This window comes from Paramisgurnus dabryanus, chromosome 5, assembly GCF_030506205.2.
Source record: "Paramisgurnus dabryanus chromosome 5, PD_genome_1.1, whole genome shotgun sequence".
Taxonomy (NCBI): domain Eukaryota; kingdom Metazoa; phylum Chordata; class Actinopteri; order Cypriniformes; family Cobitidae; genus Paramisgurnus; species Paramisgurnus dabryanus.
This window is the reverse complement of record NC_133341.1, coordinates 36,575,746-36,600,553: the sequence shown is the minus strand read 5'-3', so window position 1 is coordinate 36,600,553 and position 24,808 is coordinate 36,575,746. Positions and strand designations below refer to the sequence as shown.

At 36.0% G+C, this 24,808-nt stretch overlaps 1 protein-coding gene across 1 annotated transcript in view; it reads left to right on the top strand.

Moving 5' to 3' along the window:
- The window catches only part of cabp7a (calcium binding protein 7a), a 47,684-nt gene that overhangs the window by 8,693 nt on the left and 14,183 nt on the right, over nucleotides 1-24,808 (top strand). The window contains exons 2-3 of the mRNA XM_065250942.2: nucleotides 18,656-18,799; nucleotides 21,482-21,594. Coding sequence (XP_065107014.1) covers nucleotides 18,656-18,799; nucleotides 21,482-21,594 — 257 coding nt within the window. The remainder of the gene's footprint in view (nucleotides 1-18,655; nucleotides 18,800-21,481; nucleotides 21,595-24,808) is intronic.

Here is a 24,808-nt window from a genome sequence, read left to right as displayed (position 1 = left end):
TAAGTTGTGCTGCCAGTGGAAAAATATGGTACACGCATATACCTGATAAAATGAAACTCGCTGTCAGATGAACATTCCTGTCTTCTTTAATAAGAAGAAACTACTTTGCACCTTGTCATTTAAATGCGAGCGGGAGTAATTATGAGTTTATATGGACGCAAACTAATATTATATCAGAGTCTGCTTGTGTTGTAAGTAAACATGCTGCACAGTGTTTTGTATATGTGTATGTCAAAGCTTTCTCTGAATTTTCAGCGCAATTGATGAAATAAGATCATGCAACCTTCGCACGCTTGCAAAATGAAACTGCAGAGATCGGCTGCTTTAGTTTTATCAATGAAAGGCTAAAAATAGCCCTGTACACCGTGTGTTTGCGCCAGAATTCAGAAAAAAACTTAAAACATTGTGTTCAGTACCTCAGATCAGATAAATAGGTGGATAGTTTTAACACATTTAACCACATGTGAGTTTACACTACAAAAGCTTTGCAAACTGACCTGACGTGACATGAGGGCGTGGCAGCATCAAACAAAAAATAAAACTGTATTTATCACTTGTACAAAAAGACAAAACAGAAATCTTGTGCAGAACATGGTCAATTACAGTAGCTCTGACACTTGTGCTGTAATTGTGTTTGACTTTTGTCATCTGTGCTCACCATTTTGCAGCACGGGTGCATCACAATGACAATGTGTTGGCAAGTTGTGTCTAAACAGGTGAAAAGTGCTTATGGTTTTGCCAAAAGAGTGATTGATTCAATCAGTGGGTTCAGGCAACTGAGCATTTGGTTCAGACAATAGGGTTTAGTGTTTTAGCAACTGAGAAAAACTGTAAACCCATGATTTACTCCCCCCAAGCCGTCCGAGATGCATATGTCCATGATTTTTCAGACTAACACATTTCAAGTGGTGTTACCGGAAGCTAGTTATTTTCGTTTTTTTAGTTATTTGACGTCCGAGGTATTCAGGCCAATCACAACATACAGATTAGCTGGCCAATCAGGGACACAGCGCTTTTCAGATCGATGCGCTTTGTACAAAATCTGTGCATTTCAGGAAGACTACAAAAATGTTTGGTATGTGGAAAATAATGTTTAATACATTGTATTATACCAAATACACAAAATAACAGTTTTTTTTGCAATGAAAAAGGTGCCCTTTAAAGTTATCAAGGTTATATTTTCACAGGATGTTTTTTTGCATGTTGATTTTGTGTAGACAAACAGTAAAGCACAAAAATGACTTGAGCTGGGTTTTTACAGACCGGGTCACATTTTTTAAAAGCAAGAGTTATTAATTTAGAGAGTTGCAATAAATTCTGACAAATTACTGTAAATCTTTTTTTTTTACCCTACTATTTTTCTTGTCATGTTTTTATGTTTCTTGTCATGTTTTAAACTTATCAGCATCTCTGTCCTTAATGCATTGAAAGTTGCTCATGCTTGCTCTGTAAGGGCAAGTTGTTTCATGGAGTATTGTATGTGTAGTACAGGAGGGACAATTTACACACGCACGCACACGCACGCACGCACGCACGCACGCACGCACGCACACACACACACACACACACACACACACACAGAGTCTGATTTTCAATTATCCTCATACCCACTGGTGAGGAGTAGAGGAGGTTCTGCTCCAGCGCTTTTCCAAAATGGTCTTCCAGACCCCCATTTTTCAAACAGAATGCCATTTTATTAACGGCATTTGTAGCGTGGAGATCAAAACAATATATTTGGACTGCAACAGACAGGATCATTTGAATAGACTCTTATTGGACAGTGTGATCGTATTAGTATTCATAGCTATCAGTTCATGAAGTGCTGTTCTAGCACACTGCCTTTTAATATTTGGATGAACTCTTATTTGTACAATATCAGTTTTAGCTTAAAAGTAAAAAATATACATATGCTGTTTTGCCTTTAATAATCATTTATACTGTACTGTGGCCAATTCAGCCTAGTTTCTTTTGAATTTTAACAAAAGCAAACCTTGGGAGTGACATAAACTTGCCAATCAAAAATTCATTTTAGAACATTATTAATGTGTTCTTTAAAGGGGACATATCACAAAAATATGACTTTTCCATGTTTAAGTGCTATAATTGGGTCCCCAGTGCTTGTATCAACCCATAAAATGCGTAAAAGATCAACCCAGTAACTTGCAAGTATACCATTCTCTGCAAGCAAGTGAAAAAATAGGTCACTGAAATGTGGCTCCCCTTGTGATGTCAGAAGGGGATAATACCGCCCCTTAATCTGCACTATCCAACCACTGCACTGCCATTTAGTGCAGGGATCAACTCATTTGCATGCAAAGACCCAAAACCGGCACATTTTTGCTCACACCAAAGTGGCAATTTTAACATGTTATAATAAATGATCTATATGGTATTTTGAGTAGAACTTCACATATGTACTCTTTTTGGGCATTTTAAAAAAGTCTTGTGAAATGTCCCCTTTAAAATGAATATAAACTTGTTTTCTTTGCCGTATTCAAGATCTGAAAAGATCGGGTTTCAGTTTTCTGCAAATAATGGAAATAAAAACATTAAATACCAGATAATGAGATCACACTGGGTGTAGTCCTGATTCCCCCTTCATGACAGAATGTAAGTTCAAAACCTGTCACTGACCTACAGTATAACAAAAATTAGCCATCATACTCAAACATCAAAACAAGAGGCTTGACATTTATGTGCAGATAGCGCACTTGTAGCATTTTTTCCACAGATGAATTTTTATATTGAAGGTAGAGTACAGACAGTAGACTATTGTTAAGAGATGAGTGGCTTCCTATATAGGTTGTTTTAACTCTATTGGGACTGGTGAAATACGGATTACAGTCTACATGTCCAGACAGTCTAGTCGACGGTTGATCAAGATTAAACTTGCTATTTTAATTTGAGGTTTGAAAGCTATTTACGCATTCATGAAATTGCTAATGAGATACTAACAACATCAGTACCGTTGCAGGCTTGTTTATTTCAGATAACATCACAAATACATCAGTGGTTTGCGTGTTAATGTGTTGAAGACCACAATGAGAATGAGCTTTTTACACAGTGTTAAAGTAAACAGAAGGCAAAACTATAAAGATATAGTGATCTTAAAATACACTAAACACAGATGTTTTGCAGCAATTGAAATAGCAAATTGAAAATGGAAACACAGCAATTTTACATTAACTACCATATTTGGCAAAAAAGTTTTGGTGAGGTGGTTTTTAAGACAATTACAAAAACGATCACATCGCCAAACTACAATGGAATTTTTTTTTGCATTTTCAGATCGTAAAAGTCACATGATTTTCTTTAAATATGGCGCGATATGTTTGGTTGGAGGACAAGATAGAAGAGGTGTGGTCGACTTCATGTGGCCTGACACAAAAATCGAACACAATACAAGGGTTAATAGAAACGCTGTCATTTCAAAATAGTTATTGTCGACATTTAGAAAATGACACAAAAATTGTGCGCAAATCTTTAATAGAAACGCAGCTATAGTCATGAAATTTAAATCTGTCGTATCTGTTGTATTCATGGACACGAATTTCTCATTTTATGATGCCACTTAGTTGACGGGATAGTTTGAGCTGGTGTGTTCGCCATAGTAATGGTGGAAATGGCTCGTTGGTACTATTATGCTATGTAAACACCAAATGCGAGGCATCGCATCACTCGCTCTAGATTACTCGCAAGATTTAACTTCGTGTCATGCAAATTTTTCGCTCATGCGTTTGAGGCGAATAGCGTCAATCGCATCGGCCCGCGCAAAGACGCGTCTGATCGCATCTTTGCATTGACTTTAAATCTACTCGCGCAAATCATTGAACTCGCGTTTGGTGTGTATGCCCCATCAGATTTGAGACACCCTAACCTATTGTAAAAATTAAGATGCAATGTTGTTTTAAATGAATAACAAATGAAAAAAAATAGAGCATCCTGAATGGCAGAAAGAAAAACGTGATTCAGGCATAAAGAGACTTCCTATTGAAAAACATTACATTGAAAGTCATGCAAAGTAAAATCGTGTCCATAAAGATGAATCAATCAGACTATAGCACAAACAGCTGTGAGACTAAAATATACATTACAACATACAGTACATGCAATATTACCATATGGAAAGCTTACAATAACCGGAAGCCCTTGTGTATGATACACCATTAGCTTCTCTTTAGAAACTGTACAACTTTAACGCCTCTTGTATAAATTACTTATGCTCATATTTTGCAAGAGCTTTATAGAAAAGCATCCTGCTAAATTATTTAATGTGAATGATTTATACATTATAATATTGTAAATACTTAGTTTCAGACTTCATAAGAAGACTTTTATAGATGCTACCCAAAGCCATAAGCAAGAGCGTCCATATTGTTGTGTGGCATGTCAAGTTGTAATGTTTATGTTTATAAGGATTAGGCAGAACATCAGTCGAAATCCTGACTGACAGCCCAATTGGTGCTTGAGGGACTTATCCGGAGGAACGCTTCATCTGCATGCGCTTGTGAATCACGTTTGGTTTTGTAAGGTAGGGCTTAACGCTGACTGTGGGCGTTATGAGGGCGTAAGTTCATACAGGTCACAAACAGCTAGATCAAATCACGTTTTGGTAAAAACTGCGAGGAATGTGAGGTTTAACAATGTAGGACGTTTGGGGGCTGGCAGTACACGGAAGCAGTAGATGTCAAAAAAGCAGGAGAGTCTTGAAACTTTTATCTCTCTCCTTCTCTCTCAAATCCCATGACAGATTTTAGGAGCAATTTCTTCGACAGCAGCTCAGCAATCCTTTGTGAATGTTTGACAATGACTGCTGACATCTGCTTTGCACCACTAGTCAAACTTCCATCATATCGCAGTTATCAGGGAGAGAACGAACAAATGCGATCGTGTTTTATTTAACTGATTCAGTGTCACATTTTTCATGTTCCTATAAACACATGCAGCTGAATGTGGGGTGATCTCAATGTCCTGAAATCAGTTTTAATAATATGACTTATTTCTTAGTGTACATTTATGCTGTGATGAGAGGCAGTGCTATATTGTGCATATACACTCACCTTAAGGATTATTAGGAACAGCTGTTCAATTTCTCATAATAAATCAATCACATGGCAGTTGCTTCAATGCATTAAGAGATGTGGTCCTGGTCAAGACAATCTCCTGAACTCCAAACTGAATGTCAGAATGGGAAAGAAAGGTGATTTAAGCAATTTTGAGCGTGGCATGGTTGTTGGTGCCAGACGGGCCGGTCTTAGTATTTCACAATCAGCTAAGTTACTGGGATTTTCACGCACAACCATTTCTAGGGTTTACAAAGAATGGAAAAACATCCAGTATGCGGCAGTCCTGTGGGCGAAAATGCCTTGTTGATGCTGGAGGTCAGAGGAGAATGGGCCGACTGATTCAAGCTGATAAAAGAGCAACTTTGACTGAAATAAACACTCGTTACAACTGAGGTATGCAGCAAAGCATTTGTGAAGCCACAACACGCACAACCTTAACGCGGATGGCTACAACAGCAGAGGACCCCACCGGGTACCACTCATCTCCACTACAAATAGGAAAAAGAGGCTACGATTTCACGAGCTCACCAAAATTGGACAGTTGAAGACAGAAAAAATGTTGCCTGGTCTGATGAGTCTCAAAATTCAGAGTCAGAATTTGGCGTAAACAGAATGAGAACATGGATCCATCATCCCTTATCATCACTGTGCTGGTGGTGTAATGGTGTGGGGGATGTTTTTTTTTGCACGGTTTATGCCCCTTAATGCCAATTGGGCATCAATTAAATGCCACAGCCTACCTGAGCATTGTTTCTGACCATGTCCATCCCTTTATGACCACCATGTACCCATCCTCCGATGGCTACTTCCAGCAGGATAATGCACCATGTCACAAAGCTCGAATCATTTTTAATTGGTTTCTTGAACATGACAATGCGTTCACTGTACTAAAATGGCCCCACAGTCACCAGATCTCAACCCAATAGAGCATCTTTGAATGTGGTGGAACAGGAGCTTCGTACCCTGGATGTGCATCCCACAAATCTCCATCAACTGCAAGATGCTATCCTATCAATATGGGCCAACATTTGTAAAGTTCAAAGTTAAATGAACATGAAACATTTTCAGTCTTTATCTTCTACAGTAAGTTACTGGCAACCTGCTGCATAATTACAGCTCATTTTTACAGTGTACCGCTGCGAATCCGTGTAACGCAAGGAGATGGTTTTGAACACAGACATTTGATGTATTTACTTAACTGATTTTTATTTATTTTTTACTTAAAAAAGTTACGGATTGCAGCTTGATAAAAAGAAAACAAAAATACAATATGTAGTTAACTATAAACACATGCTTAAGCCTTTATTCAGGTAATTACAAGGCAAATGCTTCCACTTTTGCTCAACTTTTAAAACCTGTGTGATTTATCCTCCTCTTGAGGTTTGTAGCATAAGAATGTTAAGCAAGTACAACACAGCAGTCTGGTCATGTATTAAATGCTTGCGTGAATACTCCAGAGTCTTGTTAAAATATGGTTACTGTAATATTCAGATCTGCTGGGTCTTCTTACCACACAAGATGGATTAGCCTGCCATAGATGTTTAAAAATAGTCCATAGCACACAGACACAAACACATGAAGATAGACGCTCATTGTCAATGCACAAAGTTTGAGACTGTCTCTTTAGAAATTGATTTAAAAAGACGGGAAGCCTGTTGTGGACGGGGCTGAACGTGACTGACAGATCAACACAAGGAAAAAGAAAGATTATGGGATAGAGCTGACATGAATGAGGGACAGGAGTCATTAAAAGCCTTGCTGGGAATTAATACATACACTGTATTGTTTTTTTAAGAACTTCATATTTTGAGTAGATTAAATTTGATAATGAAATTATTTATCTCTTTATCCGTCTGTCTGTCTGTCTCATAATACATTCAAACACAATGCATTATGGCTGTCATTTGTTCGTTTTTAAGTGCATTAATAAAAGCAAAGTTGTTTGTGTTGAAGGGTAACAGCAGTTCTTTAACCTCACACATGCACTTTCATGTCTTCCTCTCTCGATAGCGTGTCCATGAGAACCGTGAACCACATTACAGCTTTGAAGTGCAACTGCACCTTCATACATCAAACAGGCTTCAGTGTGTATTAGAAGCACCCGGGCTTCAGATGATAGAGATCCTGCAAGCGCTTTCAAGCTCTCAGGACTTTTAAAGGGACACCGGGATTAAACGCAGAGCTTCCGTATCTGTCCCACAACAACAAAGAGACAGCAGTGGGGATTTGAGAAGGATTGCAGAACTCCATTCGAGCACTTTGTGATGTCATAATAATTATCGGTAGATTGAGCGAGTATGAATTCATCATTGACACTTTGTAATAACGTTGTATCTGTTAACAGTAGTTAATGCATTAGCTAACAATGAGAGATACTTCTACAGCATTTATTCATCTTCATGCTACGTTTAGCATTTACTAATATGTTAATATATGAGGTTATGCACAAACATAAACTATTTTATTGGCATGAACAAAGCTTAATAAATGCTGATAAACTATGGAAACTATGGGAACTAGGAAATGTCCCTGTTTTTCATTTTAAAAATCTGGTCACCCTATTACGAATGCTTTTTAAGCCACACTGTAAAAAAATTCCGTAGAAATTTCAATGTTATTGCAGCTGGGTTGCCGGTAATTTACCGTAGATTTACATTTATGTTATTTACTGGCAAGAGTTTGTTTAAAGTTAAATAAATTTTAAATATTAACAAGTCTTTATCTTCACAGAATAAAACTATACAATAACAGCCTCATGCAAAGCATTCTGGGAATCAGAAATCATCATCAACCTTTTTCTGTTTTTTGCTTCAGATTTTATTTCCCAGAATGTTTTGCTTGATGCTGTTTTTTTAGATTTTTCCCACCCCCTTTTTGCTGATCCAAAAAATAATTCAATCCCTGCCTCAAAAACTGTAATGTGATCCGAACCGTGAGTTTGGGGATCCATCACACCCCTAGTAAAGTTAGTACACAGTGATAGCCATAAATTCAATGGTACTTATAATTGGCATAATAATTTTTCGGTGTTTCGGTTTTCGGCCTTGGTTTCTGCTGTTTTCGGCCAAGAATTTTCATTTCGGTGCGTCCCTAAAAAGCACTGATCCATATACTGACACACATCTGATATCTTTCTGAAATGTTTGTGTTCACTTTAAGACATAACTTTCTTTTGAGAATACTTGTGGTATTTCCAGATAATTTTGCGTGTATTTGTCCTGTCAAGCACATAGAGATTCTGCATGTGTGTGTATTTGAGTATGTGTGTGCATCTGTGTGCACACAAAACACAGAAAACAGCTCACTTCAACATCATCTTGCGCTTAAAGGAAAACACCACCGTTTTTTTTTATATTTTACTATGTTCTTACTCAACTATGGATTAATCAATGCGTGCACTTTTAATCTTTGTACAGCGCTTCTTAAACGTGTTAGCATTTAGCCTAGCCCCATTCATTCCTTAGTATCCAAACAAAAGTTTTATTTTGTGCCAACATACTTACTCATGTAACAGTCTTTAAATATGGAAAACATGGAAGTGTTTGGTGGCTTCTAAATTCATCCCTGTTTGGATCCTAAGGAATGAATGGGGCTAGGCTAAATGCTAACACATTCACAAGGCGCTGTTCAATGATTAAAAGTGCACGCATTGAAAAAAGATAGGTATGTATTAATTCGTCTAAGCTGAGGTAAGAATATAGCAAAATATTGAAAAACAGTGGTGTTTTCCTTTAAATTGCTAAAATGGCTTGAATGGTTTAGAAAGGTTTGGAAACACATACAAATAAACTTAAACTTTCTAAAGTTATTTATTTCTGAATGATGCGTATTTGAGCGATTATTATTAAAGAGATTATAATTTATGCATGATTTCTTCTGCTTTTCCAAAAAAATATTTGTGTCTCTTGTTCTGACTGGGTGGGCCAGCAGTCAATCTCCGTGGGCCAGTGCCACCCTGGCCCTTATGTAACCTCGCCACTGGTACAGGTGTTTGTTGCTATTTTTTTTAAGATTGGCAGCACCCGTCATGTTTGTATAAGCAGAATTAATATTTTTCTGTATACTTCCTCTACTTCTGTGTTCCCCCAGTCAAAGAAAAATCATGTGCATGGTAAAAACGAATGCTGGTGAAATATTCACACAACTATAGGATCTGTAATAATGAAGCGCTAAAATTAAACTCTAGAATTACAATGTAATCATGTCTAATGTAATAACAGTTACTGTAATAGCAAACCCGGGGGCATATGATCATCAGATATGAAGCTCGAGACGGACAAGTGAGAGGCATCTCTCTCTCTCTCTCTCTCTCTCTCTTTCTCTCTCTCTCTCGCTCGCTCTCTCTCCCTGCTTAATCTCACAAAAAAGTTAATAGTGAAAAAGGATTAATTAGCTCTCTTTGAAAACTTTTAATTCATCTCTGTCTTTGTAGTTCTTTGTCATCTTGGACTGTGATATATGCATCTGTTCCTCTTAGCGAAAACTGTGTTTTGACTGTTATATCAGAACATTGCCAAACATTGCTCATTTTATTTATTTAATATTTTGCAAAAAACTAACTAAAGCACATTCAGAGGCAAACTACATCAAAAGCTGTCACACTCAAACAGCGAGCAAGGCCTTTTTCTGGAGGTCCTTAGAGAGTCCCAATAAATGCGTGTGGTTTGAGATTTTTTCTAAATTGCTAAAACACATTTCTCAAAACCAGCACTAATTTTTTAAAATAAAATGTGTTTATTATAGATAGATACTGTATATAATCAATATCCACTTCAAGAATAAAGTATTAGTATTGAAATATTTGTCTGCAAACTTAATTTTTAGCAAGCGTTACAACTAACCCCCTGCCTGTTACAATTAACCCCACCTATGGGGTAAGTTGTAACGTTTGCACTTCTGTCACGTTTGGTGTAATTGTCCAAGAATGGTAAGTACTAGAAACAAACTTCAAATGTTCATTTGTAGCAGAGATGTGTGTGTTGCTTGTGTAAAAATAAAATTAAATCAAACTCAAAACATTTTTAATGATTGAGCCAAAACTAAAAAGCGTTAGGTTGTGCCCCGCTCCTGTCTACTGCAAGTAGTTTTTTCAGCAGTTTTTTTTCTCTTTTTCTTAGACTTTTTCCTTACTTGATGATATCTGTGTTGTAGTTGTGTTCAACTGCCTATGTTTAGCATTTTGCAAAGCAAACGCATTGCAGTGTTTAATGTGTTTTAGGGAGAAGTTGGTGTTTAGAGTTTTGCAGAAAGAGTGCATGAGTTTTACAAACAGCGTCTAACTACCTATGCTCATTAAAGGTTTATCCAAAAGAATTTATTATTTGACAAATGGGTTTAGGCTACTGGGTTTTTGGTTCAGAGGACTGGGTTTAGTGTTTTAACACATCAGAAAAACTGTAAAACAAATATGCTTGGCTGCATTTTAATCTATAGCTTATAAAAATAAGTTTGCAGTAAAAAACAAACAAACTCACAAACCTCAGAATTTTACTCAAACTTTTACTTTTACTCATTTACTAAAACGTCTAAAGTCATGGTTGTGTTTTTAACTTCCTAAAAATGTCTTGCAATTCCTTTAAAAGTAAACTCAATTTCTTAAATCTGTTTTCACACTCTCAGAAAAAATGGTACAAGAAGGTACAAAAGTTGTCATGTTCCTAAAAGGTGCATATTGGTACCTCACATGTACACATTGGTACCAAAATGGTACATATTACAACCTTTTAAAAGGTACCATCAAAGTGACAACTTGTGTACATTTAGAGTAGAGGCGTCAAGCGCGAGTGATATCAATGTTAAGTCAATGTAAAGACGGTTGACGTGGGTCTAGAGGTCTCGCGGCGTGAATGAGCCGTTTAGCGCGGCACGGTATGCGATTCCGCCTCATTAGCACATTTAGAGCGTCACTGCAGTAAACACACAAGTTCAAAAATCTGAACTTTGGAGGGTAAATGCACTGCGGCAAATTTAGCAAGTACTGTTTGAGTCATTTATGCGATGATCAACCAAAACTGATCTGTGGCTGATCGATCGGAGCATCCCTAGTAGGAAGGAACCAACACCATCTTGTTGCAATTCATACAAATTTTACAATGTGGTTAATTCGTGGTAATCCGTACAACCTTATCGGTTTTGTACGATTTGCTTTTTCCCGTGACGTTATAGAGTTAAGGGTGGGATTAATTTACTTGTACACGTACGAAATCCCATGAGATCAGACTGGAAAGAACAAATTAAACAAAACAGTCTACAGGTAACTTCTTTCACGTTAACCAACAGGACTATGCTCTAGTAGTGACGTGATCACAGGAAGCGAGCGGGTTGCAGAAGCCCCTCCCATAACGCGAATGTCTCGATGACTACAATTTCACGAAAAGCTTTCACGCTCGAATGAAGCGAAAATACTCAAAATGTTCAAGCGTACAACTACGCACGGTAGACACAAATTTGACACCTCAAACTATATATATATATATATATATATATATATATATATATATATATATATATATATATATATAAAGCTTTACTTAAACTCTTTATTGTTTTTGTTGTCTCATACCACCAACTTGACAAAGGAAGAAAGTAGGGGCTCGAACTGATTTTTCCAAGTGGTTGATGTCCTCAGGGCAACATATTGTGTTGACCCAAGGACAACATTTTTCTAAATAAAACCTAAACCTACCCCAAACCCCAACCATAACCAAACCCTAAAATCAGAGGGACATGATAAGTAAAAACAATGATCTAGAAACAGCTAATCCTGGTTGTAAGCTTAAACTTAAAACAAACAATCTTATTTCTGAAATCTGATTGGTTGATTGAAATATTGTCCCAGGGTCAACATAATGTTTGCCTGAGGACATCAACCACTTGGCAAAATCAGGAGAGCCGAAAGTAGGGATGCCCCGATCAGGATTTTGCCGGTGATACCGAGTACCGATTTGTTGTCTTTGTGATCAGCCAATACCAATGCACGATACCAATTATTCAAGCTGATATGCAAGCTCTTAACATTTTAAGCTATGTTAACATTTTTTCTAAATAAAGTAATATCACAGATGTTGTCTTTGTTATATTACTTGCAGTAATAAGGTGGCCTAAATTATTGTTTTTTTTTTTAATAGAGAATCAAATCAATAAGCACAACAAAAATTCCTTCTACAAAGAGAAATTTTATATGCGTATAAAAGGCTTATTTTTTTTAAAAAGTAATAAAAATAAAACACTGTACAGTCTTCAGCGTATGAATTAAATAAACATGCATTCGTATAAAGTACAACAGTTCTTCAGGCAAATGCAGAGAGTGATTTTATTGAGAGATGAATTAGGTTACTGTAGCTTTAAGACGTAGCTGTAGCTTTACTGTCTGTGTGCTTTTGCGTCAAGTAAAAGGAAAGTTTAAACTGTCAAAACTTTAAAACGCATGCAGACAATAAACTTTCCGCATGAAGGTGTAATGTCTGCAATTGATATGTGCTGTAAACGCTGTTTGATGGGGATGTAAAGACGCATCGCGCTGTTAGGACCGGAGCTTGTCTTCATAGAAAATACACGTACAGTAACGTTATCTCTATAAAGGCAGAAAAAAGAAATTAAAATTTGCAGGTCGCACGCACTGCGTAAAAATTGTCTCCAATTGTGGCCGCATTGACAGAAAGATAGGGTTATTAGATCTGCAAATTTATCGAGTACTGTTTGAGTCATTTAATGCGATGATCAACCGATACCGATCTGTGGCCGATCGATCAGAACATCGCTAGTAGGAAGGAACCAACACCATCTCATTGCAATTCGCACAAATTTTACAAGGTGGTTAATTCGTAGTAATCCGTACAACCACATTAGTTTTTGTACGATTTGTTTTTGCCCCTCTTATAGAGTTAAGGGTGGGATTTATGTACACGAACTCCCAAGAGATCAGACTGGAAAGAACAAATAAAACAAAAACAGTCTACAGTCTAAACATCTTTCACGTCATTTCAAAGACAAAAGAAAGCATAATTGTATTTTTATGAACATTTTATGAGCTCTGGGCTGAAAGTCATAATTATGTAAATTATACCGCAGGTGGGTCAAGGCATGTTGCTTTTCAGCTCAATGTGAACAAAACACTAAATAAAACATTCATTGTTCAGAATTACCTGGTTGACGGAGTTGAATAATGAATATTTTTTAATCTTTTATAATCAGACTCGCAGATACACAGTTGCAGCTTTGCAATGTGCTTAATAATTTTGGAAACCATAAAACATTTGCTTTAATGAGTCATTTATAGAAGTCCTATCAATTATATTTGACAGGACGTGCTATTTTTTTAATGGGTCATAACTTTTAAAAATACAGTGAATAGCAACCGCTCTCGTGCAGGATGGGCTGTAGTCTAATCGCATCCCATACAATACAGGGCTGGAACAGTTGTTCAGTTGCCTAGCAACAGGCAAAGGTGGTTTCCCCAATGCAGAGACACAAGGAACATTGCATTAGTAGTTTCCCACATTTCTCATCATTATTATTCATTTCCATCCTGTTCTATAACTGACCTCAGAGATGTTTTAGTGTTTGACTGACAGCCACAAAATAACTTATGCATGCACGGTGCCTGTACCAAACAAGACCTTGATGCATCATTCATTCATGTACTTATATTAAAGTGATTTTGAAATTCTCACATTAAGCTTAATGTATTATACGTTTAATATGTATGCCAAACATCACTGTGAATAATGTTTTTCCATCTTTTTATATTTGTAACACATGCTGGTGGTCAGTAAGGATTTGTAGGTCTTGTATCTGAATGGTAGGAGGCCACAGAAATTGACAAATGATCACCTTTGCATTGCAGTAATTACCAGGGTTGTCAATCAATACAGGATATATTTAGACAGGAGAATTGTTTGACTATTTTTGTGGTCTGGCAGTACCTGATAGACATTGTTATTAGATTAAAACCCGCAAGATTCATTTTCTTTTCAATCAAATTGATTTTTACCAGAGGAACCACAATATTCAAACTTTGATTCAATTATTCATAATGTCTCAATACACTTAAAATATTTTTTTTTTATAAAATGCTTTTACAATTACAAGTTATACAATATTTATTCCAAATTTGTTAGATGGGTTCAAACCATCCTAAAAAGTAAAGACAAAACATTTCGATCGCCCCCTGTTAGCTGGGTGCAGTATATGTCATAAACCATTACATCTCGAATAAATTTTGGTGCTGTTTTAGAATTAGAAAAAATAAAGTGCAGGACTTGCTTGATGTTAAAAGAGTTTAGGGGCGTGCACACCAAAGCTTTTATGTCCGCGGCCGGCGCATGTTTTCAATTATTTCCAATGGAAGCTCTGCGTTTTTCAAATAAGCCAGCAGCTAGCGTTTTTTTTTCAGCGCTGAAACCCGGCGCTCTGTGGTTTTTCCACACTTAGCGCTGAGTGTTGAGAGTTAGGGGGCGTGCACACCAAATGTTTTACGCCACCGGTCGTCGCATGTTTTCAATTGTTTCCAATGTAAGCTCAGCATTTTTCAAATAAGCCAGCAGCTTGCGTTTTTTTTCTGCGCTGAAACCCGGTGCTCTGCGTTTTTTCCACGCTCAGCGCTGATTGTCAAGAGTTAGGGCGCATGCACACCAAAGGTTTTATGCCACCGGCCGTCGCATCTCTGCGCTGAGCGTCGAGAGTTGAAAGAGATTCAACTTTGGGTGAAAAGCTCCGCTCGTCAATGTCAGTTCTCACATGGCCGTCCAATCACAGTGGAGGAGGGGCTGGACAAGAATAACAACAACTAACCAGCTCACAGCTCATGTATGTATCACAGCTACCAAAGCACTCAGCTAAAAAACAGCTGGCATTCGGAGTCCTCCGGGCGTTTTCAGCCACGTTAAAAAGCTTTGGTGTGTCCCGCCCCTAAGAGAGATAAAGATCAAGAACTGATTGATGTTTAAAGAGTAATTAAGAGCGACTCGAAAACGATCTTCCTTGCGTTGACTGACACATCTGAAGCATGCACACAGGTGCGTGACCCAGATATATGCACACACAAAATTTCAGTTGTGAAATATCTGTTTTGACAAGAATTCACGCAGATATAATCTGTTATGTCTAAAGTAAATGTTTGATCAACTGCTGGGAAAAAATATCTGAAGTGTATCACTATATTAGATCCTTGCATTACAGTAGATATTAAAAGTGTCTGTCTCAATGTCAATCAATAACCATAAAAGAAAAAAGAAATGTAACATGTATAGATATTGTTTTTGACTTTGTGTGTGCCAAATCTATTAGTTTTACCTGTGAGGTATGGATGATTTTGTTTGTGAACGTAAAAAAAATCTTTAACAGGATTTTTCTCAAAATTTACTTTGCTGACTCTTTCACTAATAATAAATATACATTTGCATAAATTATCCATATTTGTCCACACCCATGTTGATTAGATTTTTAAAAACTTGAAAAGTGTTAAACTAAGGTAAAAATTTGTGATTAAGTTTAGATTAATCACGAATGAACTCATGACAATCATATATATATATATATATATATATATATATATATATATATATATATATATATATATATATATATATATATATATATAAAAGCTTAAATACCTGATTTCTCTTTTTTTTTGAAAATATGCCACTTAACATCCACATATACTTGCAGAGCATCTCTGTACCATCTTACCTTTGTTTAAAACTCAGTTTTATTTCAAAATGTGCTGTGAGCAGCTGAATGGTTTGACTTGGAAATGAGCAAATTAGACAACACACCATATTTTCACTTGAAACCTGCTTACTTCCTTAGCACAGACAATAAAGTCGCTTTTACCATCTGTTGTCGTTGGCATATTTGGACAGTAGAGCCGTCATTTCTTGTATTTTTCTCACATTATCTCACTCATTTCCTTTACTCGGGGGAGCAATAGATCCAATGTGTTGTTTTTGTTTGGTCTCTACGTCCAAATAGCCATTCATCAAACCTACAGCACAGTAAGCAAGGCACAAATACTTCTGTTTATACACAATACTGAATATATTATCTGGATTTATAGTAATATCTGGCAACCAAGAGCGCCTCATATTTCATAATTATGAATATGACATTATGGAATGACAAGTGGAAAATTGCAAATGACACAATTATGATGTATATGTCTATATGGTAATATGAGATTTTTAACCAGCCATATAGTATACCGTACAGCCATGGCCGGACTTACCATTGGGCTTGATTGGGCTTGAGCCCAGGGGCCTCGGCCAATAGGGGCCTCCGTGCTTGCTTGCGTTCGTTTGATTTGTTCAGTCGTTTTCATTTTTTATTTTACAGCCTATTGGTTGGTGCAGAATTGTTTGGTGCTGCATTTAATTCGTTAATATATTATGTCAGTCATCTTGGTGCTGAATATGACGCGCTGCGTTTACTGCTTTTGAAACCCATAGATGCTAGTACAATAGCGAATACGCGAAATGGGAGTCATGAATGAGCTTTACAGATAATGAGAAAGAGCAACGCGAAAATGAAGCGCTCAGTATGAAAAAGATTACTAGAGTAGGCTATGGTCTTGTAACTCAGTTTTTTTCTTGTTTGTTTGTAATCTTACGTGATACGCAGGTATACGCAGTATATCCACTAGTAATGGTCAAGGATTTCCGTATACCCATTTAAAAAAGCGTGAGGATACTTAACAGTGTGTGACAAACCTTTGACACTTTCATTCAGAAATTGACATCTGAATCACTCACCATTCGCATGCTGCACTTGCTACTTTGGCGGGTTTAACCTCATATACAGTCGGCTATTTGGTATTTAATGCATTTGACTTCATGCGGCACTGCGCGATCCGATCATCATATGAAATCAAATTATCACGGCGCAAAAGTGATTGTAAAGCAGACGGGTGTTTTCTAGTGGTTCAACAACAGCAAAACCAATTACATCAGAGTACCGCGAGAGCGATTCGAGAAATCACACAGAGAAGTCTGCTTTCTAATCGCTCTCGCGGTACTTCTTTGACATCACCAAGCGGTCTGCGTAGCGCCAAATGAAATCCAATCTGTTCGCAGTCTGCAGTTCACGCGACAAACAGTTTCTGTGGAGAAATAAACGAGTGAAGCAGAGCTACGAAACATAACAAAATCCGGAGAGTTAACAACGCACATGATTATGTCAACATTTAAATCATCAGTCCAGTTTATTACTTCATCTGGAGGTGAGGATTCACTAAATTATGGCCATGTTGATGTCCTGATGGTTTTTGATATAATCCACTAGCTAGCCTAACTTTCCTGTAGTTTCTCTTTCAGCATGTTTGCTAACAGAATCACAGTTTAAACTTCTGAAAAGTGTTCATTTTTATATCTACGTTCAAGGTTTTAATGTATTACGTTCATATCAGACGCAAAAATTAATGATCATCTTCTCTACTTTGGTTTTTGGTGTCTAATATAACATGATGGTCTTGTCAATATTATTAAATAACATCCTAAAATCTTTACTTTTTCATTCTTAAACACTGCACCCCTTGTACGCTATTTGCAAAAAAATACACTTGTTGATTATGTTTATAACATTATATGGTGTGTAATAAGGTGAATGTTTATCAAGACTATTATTATTTTCTTAAGCTAAGTCTTACACAATGATTTTAAATGTTGTTATGGGGTATTTTTTAATGTGCATGATTAATTTGAATGTGTGACAGCCCTAAAAATACATGATTTAATTTTAGACTGGGCTTATGTTCTGCTTTAGAGATATAGGGGCAGTTTCCTACAGTAGTCAGGTCTTATCCTAGTCCCAGACTAAAATGCATGTTTGATCTGTCTTAATTTAAACACATCTTGCACTGATATATCTTAACATTGTCTCAAGACGCACACCAGTAATGTTTTTTGTAAGGTTTGTTTGTAAAAACTACTTGAATGCCCTAATAATAACCTATAGCAATAGGCCTAGTGCTGGATTAATCTAAACCATGTCGGGAAACTTCCCTAAAATATAGTTCTATGATATATTTTTATTTTAGGTTGTTTACTGTATGTGTGCACTCTCAGAAGATAATTTACACAAGCTGTCACTGGGGTGGTACCCTTTCAAATAGTACACCTTTGTACCTAAAGAGTGCATGTAATGGGAACAAATGTATATATCTGTACCTAAATAGTAAATATTAGGACCCATTTAAAGAGTACCATCCTAGTGACAGCTTTTGTACCTTTTGTTCTGAGAGTGTAGGGCCCAAAATTTATTCAAGCCCAGGGGCCTCCACCCTGGTAAGTCCTGCCCTGCGTACAGCATTTGAATGTCTTGTAACAAGACCTTATGTGGATGCTTGCAAAAAAATCTTCACTTTAAATCAATCCAGGAGTAAAATGAGGCTGCTGTGCCAAGTATTTAAGAAGCAAATTATTATGGAAAAAAATCTATATACACTTGTAATGATTTTAACACGTGTCTCTTACAGTTATTATTTCTTACAAGGTTTTAATATTGGGCTATATAAATCACATTAAGCACCACAATATATATCACAGTTTACACCTCCAAAATCTGACATTTTTACTGAATGTTTTTTTCTTCCTTAGAAATTCGGGAGGCGTTTAAGGTGTTTGACAGAGATGGAAACGGATTCATCTCAAAGCAGGAGCTTGGCATGGCCATGCGTTCCCTAGGGTACATGCCCAATGAGGTCGAGCTAGAGGTCATCATTCAAAGACTCGACATGGACGGTGAGAAAGCAAACACAAGCAAACATACCAGTGGCTCTGTCGTATTTCCCTATTAAAGTTAAAATGGTTGCAATCTGTTATCATAATGAATGTGTTAAAATGCATAAAATAAGAAATCTCTGTCAAAATCAGCTTGTTATTGAAACTTGCTTTCATGCGTTTACAAGCAAATCAATAAAGCGACTATACATAGATTTGTCAGGTTACTCGCAGTAATGTCACCGCTTATGGATTGCATAATCATTTAAAATTAAAGGGAAAGGGAAATCTTCAAAAACTATACATTTGTGTCTCTGTTGTCTGCACACTGCAAAAAACGACTTTCGTAATTAGTATTTTTATCTTGTTTTTAGTACAAATATCTAACATTTCTTAAATCAAGATGTATTTTCTTGATAAGCAAAATTACCTAAGAAAAGTTACAATCTAAGTGAATTTTGGTTAAAATAAGCAAAAATAAGCAAACAAATCTGCCAATGGGGTGAGAAAAAAATTCTTAAATTAAGTGTTTATGAAAAAAGTTAACTTATTTCAAGAATTTTTTTTTATTCATTTGCAGATTTTTTTTGCTTGTTTTAAGCACTAATTTACTTAAAGTTTATATTTTTGGTCTAAAAACTAGGCTTATTTTCCTAGGTCATTTTTCTCATCAAGAAAATACATCTTAATATAAGATTTTTTAGATATTTTTACTGAAAACAAAACAAAAATACTAAGAAAGAAAGTCATTTTCAGAACCCATGGCACACTGAAAAAAATAAAAAATAAATTCTTATTATTTTTGTCTGGTTTTCAGTAAAAATATCTAAACATTCTTAAATTAAGATGCTTTTTCTTGATGAGCAAAACGACCCAAGAGAAAAAAACAAGCAAAATAAAATCTTCCTATCAGCTGCATGAATCGAGAGCAGAATTGCATTACTTTACGCTTACTTACGTTTGTGACATTTATGTTTTACGGAGACATGTATGAAGAAAACTGAAAAGGTCGGTTTAGGTGTTTCCATGAACACAAAATCGGGGTAATGGGTAGAAATCTACCGGTGCCGATCAGATTTAGCTGAATGCGTTTGTGAGATTTTTCAGATTAAAAAAAACTTTTTATGCATTTACATATGTGTTTACATGGTCTTACACGTTATCAGTTTATTAAGCAAATTCAGAGTAAGATGTAAGTGCATTTTAAAGGGATACAGTCTAAAAATGTATAATAAACGGTGCGTTTATTAACCTGATAATACTCAGGTTACAGGGAATAAGCATTTCATTTGTAGTGTTGAAGTATCTTTATTGAAATGCAATATTTAATTCATTTATAAAATAAACTTAATTTAAAAGAAAATTTTTATTTTATATCATGGCCAATTTTAGCACCACCTTCTTATCCTATTACATCCCTACATTGTTGAAAATCTCTGTAGAATTGACAGTATTACTGGCAGCAGTTTGCCAGTAACTTGCTGTAGATCTAAATTTATGTTATTTCCTGGCAACAGTTTTTAACTTTACAGTACAAAACAAAAATAACAACCTCATGCAAAGCATTCTGGGAACCAAAATCTGAAGGAAAACAATTCTGGTTCCCAGATTGCTTTGCATGAGGCTGTTATTTTTATGTTTTATTCTGTAAAGATAAAGACTTTTTTAATGTTTATTCATTTAACTTTGAACAAACTGTTGCCAGTAAATAACATAAATTTCAATCTACAGTAAGTTACTGGCAAACAGCTTAATAACTACAACAGTGTAAGATGAATCGCTTTATTGTTTTCCTCACTTTTATAAATTGCTTTGAATTAAATTGCTAAATAATAAATGCCGTAAAAAATGCCTTAAATGTTTTGTTAAATCAACTCAGATTTACAAGTCATGGCAAAAGAGATGAGTTGTCACAACTTATAAAATATAGTTGAGAAAAGTCAACTTAAATGTATAAGTTATAACAACTCACCTGTAGTTATAACAACTCCTCTCTAGTCAAGATAAATAATAGTAAGTTGAAATGACTTGTAAATCCAAGTTGATTCAACAAAAAATTTGAAGGCAGCAAAGTATTTTTTTTCAGTGTAGATAAAATAGACCTAACTTTCAGTAAAAATAGGACATAAGTTGATATTTTATGTATTTTTGGTATTGTGGACTTTGAAGCGAACTTCCAATGTTGTGCATAAAGTTGATTAAATATAATTAAGCTGGTTAAATACTGCATGCATAATAAAAAACAAACAAACAAACCTTTTATTGGTGGTATTTTAAACTTTGATTAAATGGTTTTGGAAATACCTATGATCATAATAATACTGTAATAATACTAAAAATATATTTATTGAATTCAAACCTTACACACTGATATCATTTTTTTATTTCAATATAATTACAGTATTATGGGTGTATTTTAATCATTTGGATAACATTTCTTCTGAAACTGGGAATGGATGCATATTTTATATACCAAAGCCAATTTGGAGAATGAGAATCTCAAAAGCCGCTACATGCCCATATGTGTACAATGCATTCATCAAATACTTCTGCTTCCAATTCACTTAATCCTGACCTCAGGTCATTCAGAAAGAACCGTTTGTTTACAGAATCCATTAAGAGTCTGCTAATGGTTTTGCTTCTGAGCTCTTCAATTGAAACAGATGCTAGAATTCCTCTAATACTTCACTGTGGGTTTTTTAGGAGACGGCCTGGTGGATTTCGAGGAATTCGTCACCCTCCTGGGACCCAAACTCACCGCTTCCGGAATGCCTGACAAATTCAACGGAACGGATTTTGACTCCGTGTTCTGGAAGGTGATTATTAGCCACTTCTGTCTTATTCCAAATGACGAGAGGTGCAGCATATGTCGATTCTGTCTGTCCCTGTGGCGCACAAAGACTAAATCTGGATTAGAAGCAGATATTCATTAGCAGAAAACCCTGAAAAACGCCTTAAGGAGCTCCTTTTATATCCTCAGCAGGGTCTCCATTGTCTTGTTTGAATTAAGGCTGATAATAAATAAAGATTTAATCCAAATATAATAGACTGATATTTGAAAAGAAAGTAGATGTATTTAATTCAGGAATCACTGTGCAAGACGTAGTGGATTTTGAGGTCAATACATTTTGTTTGGTTTATTGAACATAACTGTGTTTAAGTCTTAGCAATCCATTCATTTGAGCTTGTGAGGTTGTCACAGATTATTGGTCTGTATGCAATGCACATGGTAGCAGAATTTAATGTGTTCATGCTATTTTGTAATCACACTAAATGTTTAATTGAAAGCAATAATGCGAATTGTTTTTAGATGCAAGCTTCATTAATATATTTTTATGAGTCAGGTCTCTGAACTGAATATCATTTGTAAGAGCCATATGGTGATTTCCCCAAAGGGTTTGCTTCTCTAATCACAGCTCACTGCTGGTGTGAGGCTTTGAGTCGTACACTTGACCCCAAACAGCCACAGGGATCTCTAACTTAAACATATAACAAATTACTTTATCACTTCACAGTCACTGATGTTTATGCAATTGTGTGTTTATTTAATGTCAACATGCCATTAAAGTTGACCGTTTACTTTCTTAACACACGCTCCTTGTCTTGTTAAGATAAGGTGACCAGACGTCCCTGTTTTCCGGGGACAGTCACGTTTTTTGGTGTTCTGTCCGCAGAAATGTCCCGTTTTACAGCACATCCAAAACAAACCAGCAAATACACTGAAAAACACGTTCAACATTTAGCCTTGGCGTACCAGACCGGAGCAATCATGTAATGATTGTTTTCACCAGCAGAGGGGGCCGCGAGCTACACTGATTACTTCAAGTTATTACACGGCTCTCTGGAATGCTTGATTCTGATTGGTCAGTTGAAACATTTGGAGGTTCGTTCTTTTCAAATAATAACCGCTCCAAAGTAATAACGCATAGCCGGTACTACTTGTACGATTAAAATCGCTCCGTGCCAATAAAGATTACTAGCTGTTTGGCGCCATCTTGTGACAAACACTGGACAACCATAATTTTAACATGTACGGGAAAAACAAAACATTTAAACAGTGGATAGAAAACGAACAACGACAAGACACAGAGAGCTTACTGAGACTGAACTTGACAAAATAGAGCATGACGGCTACGAAGCCAATACACAAAAAAATACAGAATGGGCATTAAAACTTCTCAAAGTCTGGCTAAAACAGAAAAAAATTGAGACAGACAAGTATGAAGCAGAGGATCTTAATAAGGTATTACGATCATTTTATGCATCTGTGCAAAGTTTCGCGGAAGGATAAAAATTTTAATTTAAAACAAATATGCCAATAAAATGTTTCAAATTTATATTCATGTCCAGTTTTTTTTTCTTATGTGGCAAGTAGCCGTGTAATAATTGTGAAAAAAAATTGTGAAATTTTTTGTTAAACACTAAATTCAAGAAACATTTGATTTACTGAAAACAAGACAAAAAATACTAAGAATTTTTTTTCTTGAAAAATTTTTTTTGCAGTGCAACACTAAATTTTCTTACCCTACTGGCAGATTTTTTTTGCTTGTTTAATGCACAAAATCACTTAAATTTGATATTTTTGGTCTAAAAACTAGACTTATTTTTCTTGGGTCGTTTTGCTCATCAAGAAAAGGCATCTTAATTTAAGAATTTTTAGATATTTTTAACTGAAAACAAGATGTAACCCTCCCACCTGGTAAGTAGTCAAAACCACTTTAGTTAGGCCACAATTTTCTAATGTTAAACTTTAACATTAAAACACAAAACCCAGATCTCAGACCTTCACTTAATTGTGTCAGATTTATGTTTTCTATTTGGTAATATACAGTATATTATTCTGTCACCCTTAAATTGAAAATAACAAATCTCAGAGAAGAAAACTCAAAGAAATATATATATAAATCAAATAAACATTTATTTATTTCTCCAACTCTTTTGTTTGTATGATTTCTTGTTTCCTTCTTTCTTTCTTTCTTTCTTTTAGTAACCCAAAAAAATATGTGGATTAACAGATCAGATTAACAGATAAACCACAACAATCACAATACCACAACAAAACAACAACCGAACCTTTAAGCAAATTTCAAATTACCCAGCTGGGATTTTCAGTACACAGTTGGCGCGCTAGTTGGAGCTCTTTCAATGCACAAGAGAAACACTTGCAAAATGGAAATCAATACTCATCACTTGCACGCGAGATGACAACAGTATCCGGGAAACATCCTACGATTCCGTTGAATGCACTCCGATTAACTCCTTCCTCTCCGAGATGGACAGATGAATCCGTGAAGATCCACACAGAACTTGTTGACGATCTCTCCGTGTTGTTAAAACCACAAGCATTCACGGTAGCTCTTAAGCACACTAACCTGTACTATATTCAGTGCAATAATGAAATAAACACGCGTGTATAGTCTTCCGGGTTGCAAACAAATACTCCTTAACTATAATACTAGGCGTAAGAAAATAAACGCGAGTATTATTCTTCCGGAACGATTTCTATATCTTAGGCTAATAAACAAATAAACATAACGATCACAAACAGCACAATCTCACGTGGAGTCCTAGTGCGAAGTCTCTCGTCTCGCAACTCACGTGTGATTCAGGTGTGTGTGTGTGAGTGCCGCTCTGCTTTCTTTCCAAGCGATCTCTTGCAGCAAAAGAAAACTGATGTTTCACTCGTTTCTCCAATAAAGCAAACTTACAGTCAACTCTCTACAATTTCAGCTGCCACCGGTAATGTCTATGAACGTAACTGCAGCAATTTCTATTCACGACACGTTCAACACATTTTTTTTTCCGTCTCTTTCCCACACACCAAAAAACGTGGCGCTCTCTTCCTTGAATTCTCTCGCCCCTCCCCTTCAACTCCCAAAGGTCAAAATACACAGTTCTTATTGGTTATACTGAAAACACCATCCAATAATCACGGCATATTTTTCCCAACATATATACATTTTACAAATCTGGTAAGTACAGGTATTATATATAAAAAAACACAAGATCAGCCTTTTTAAACTTACATAC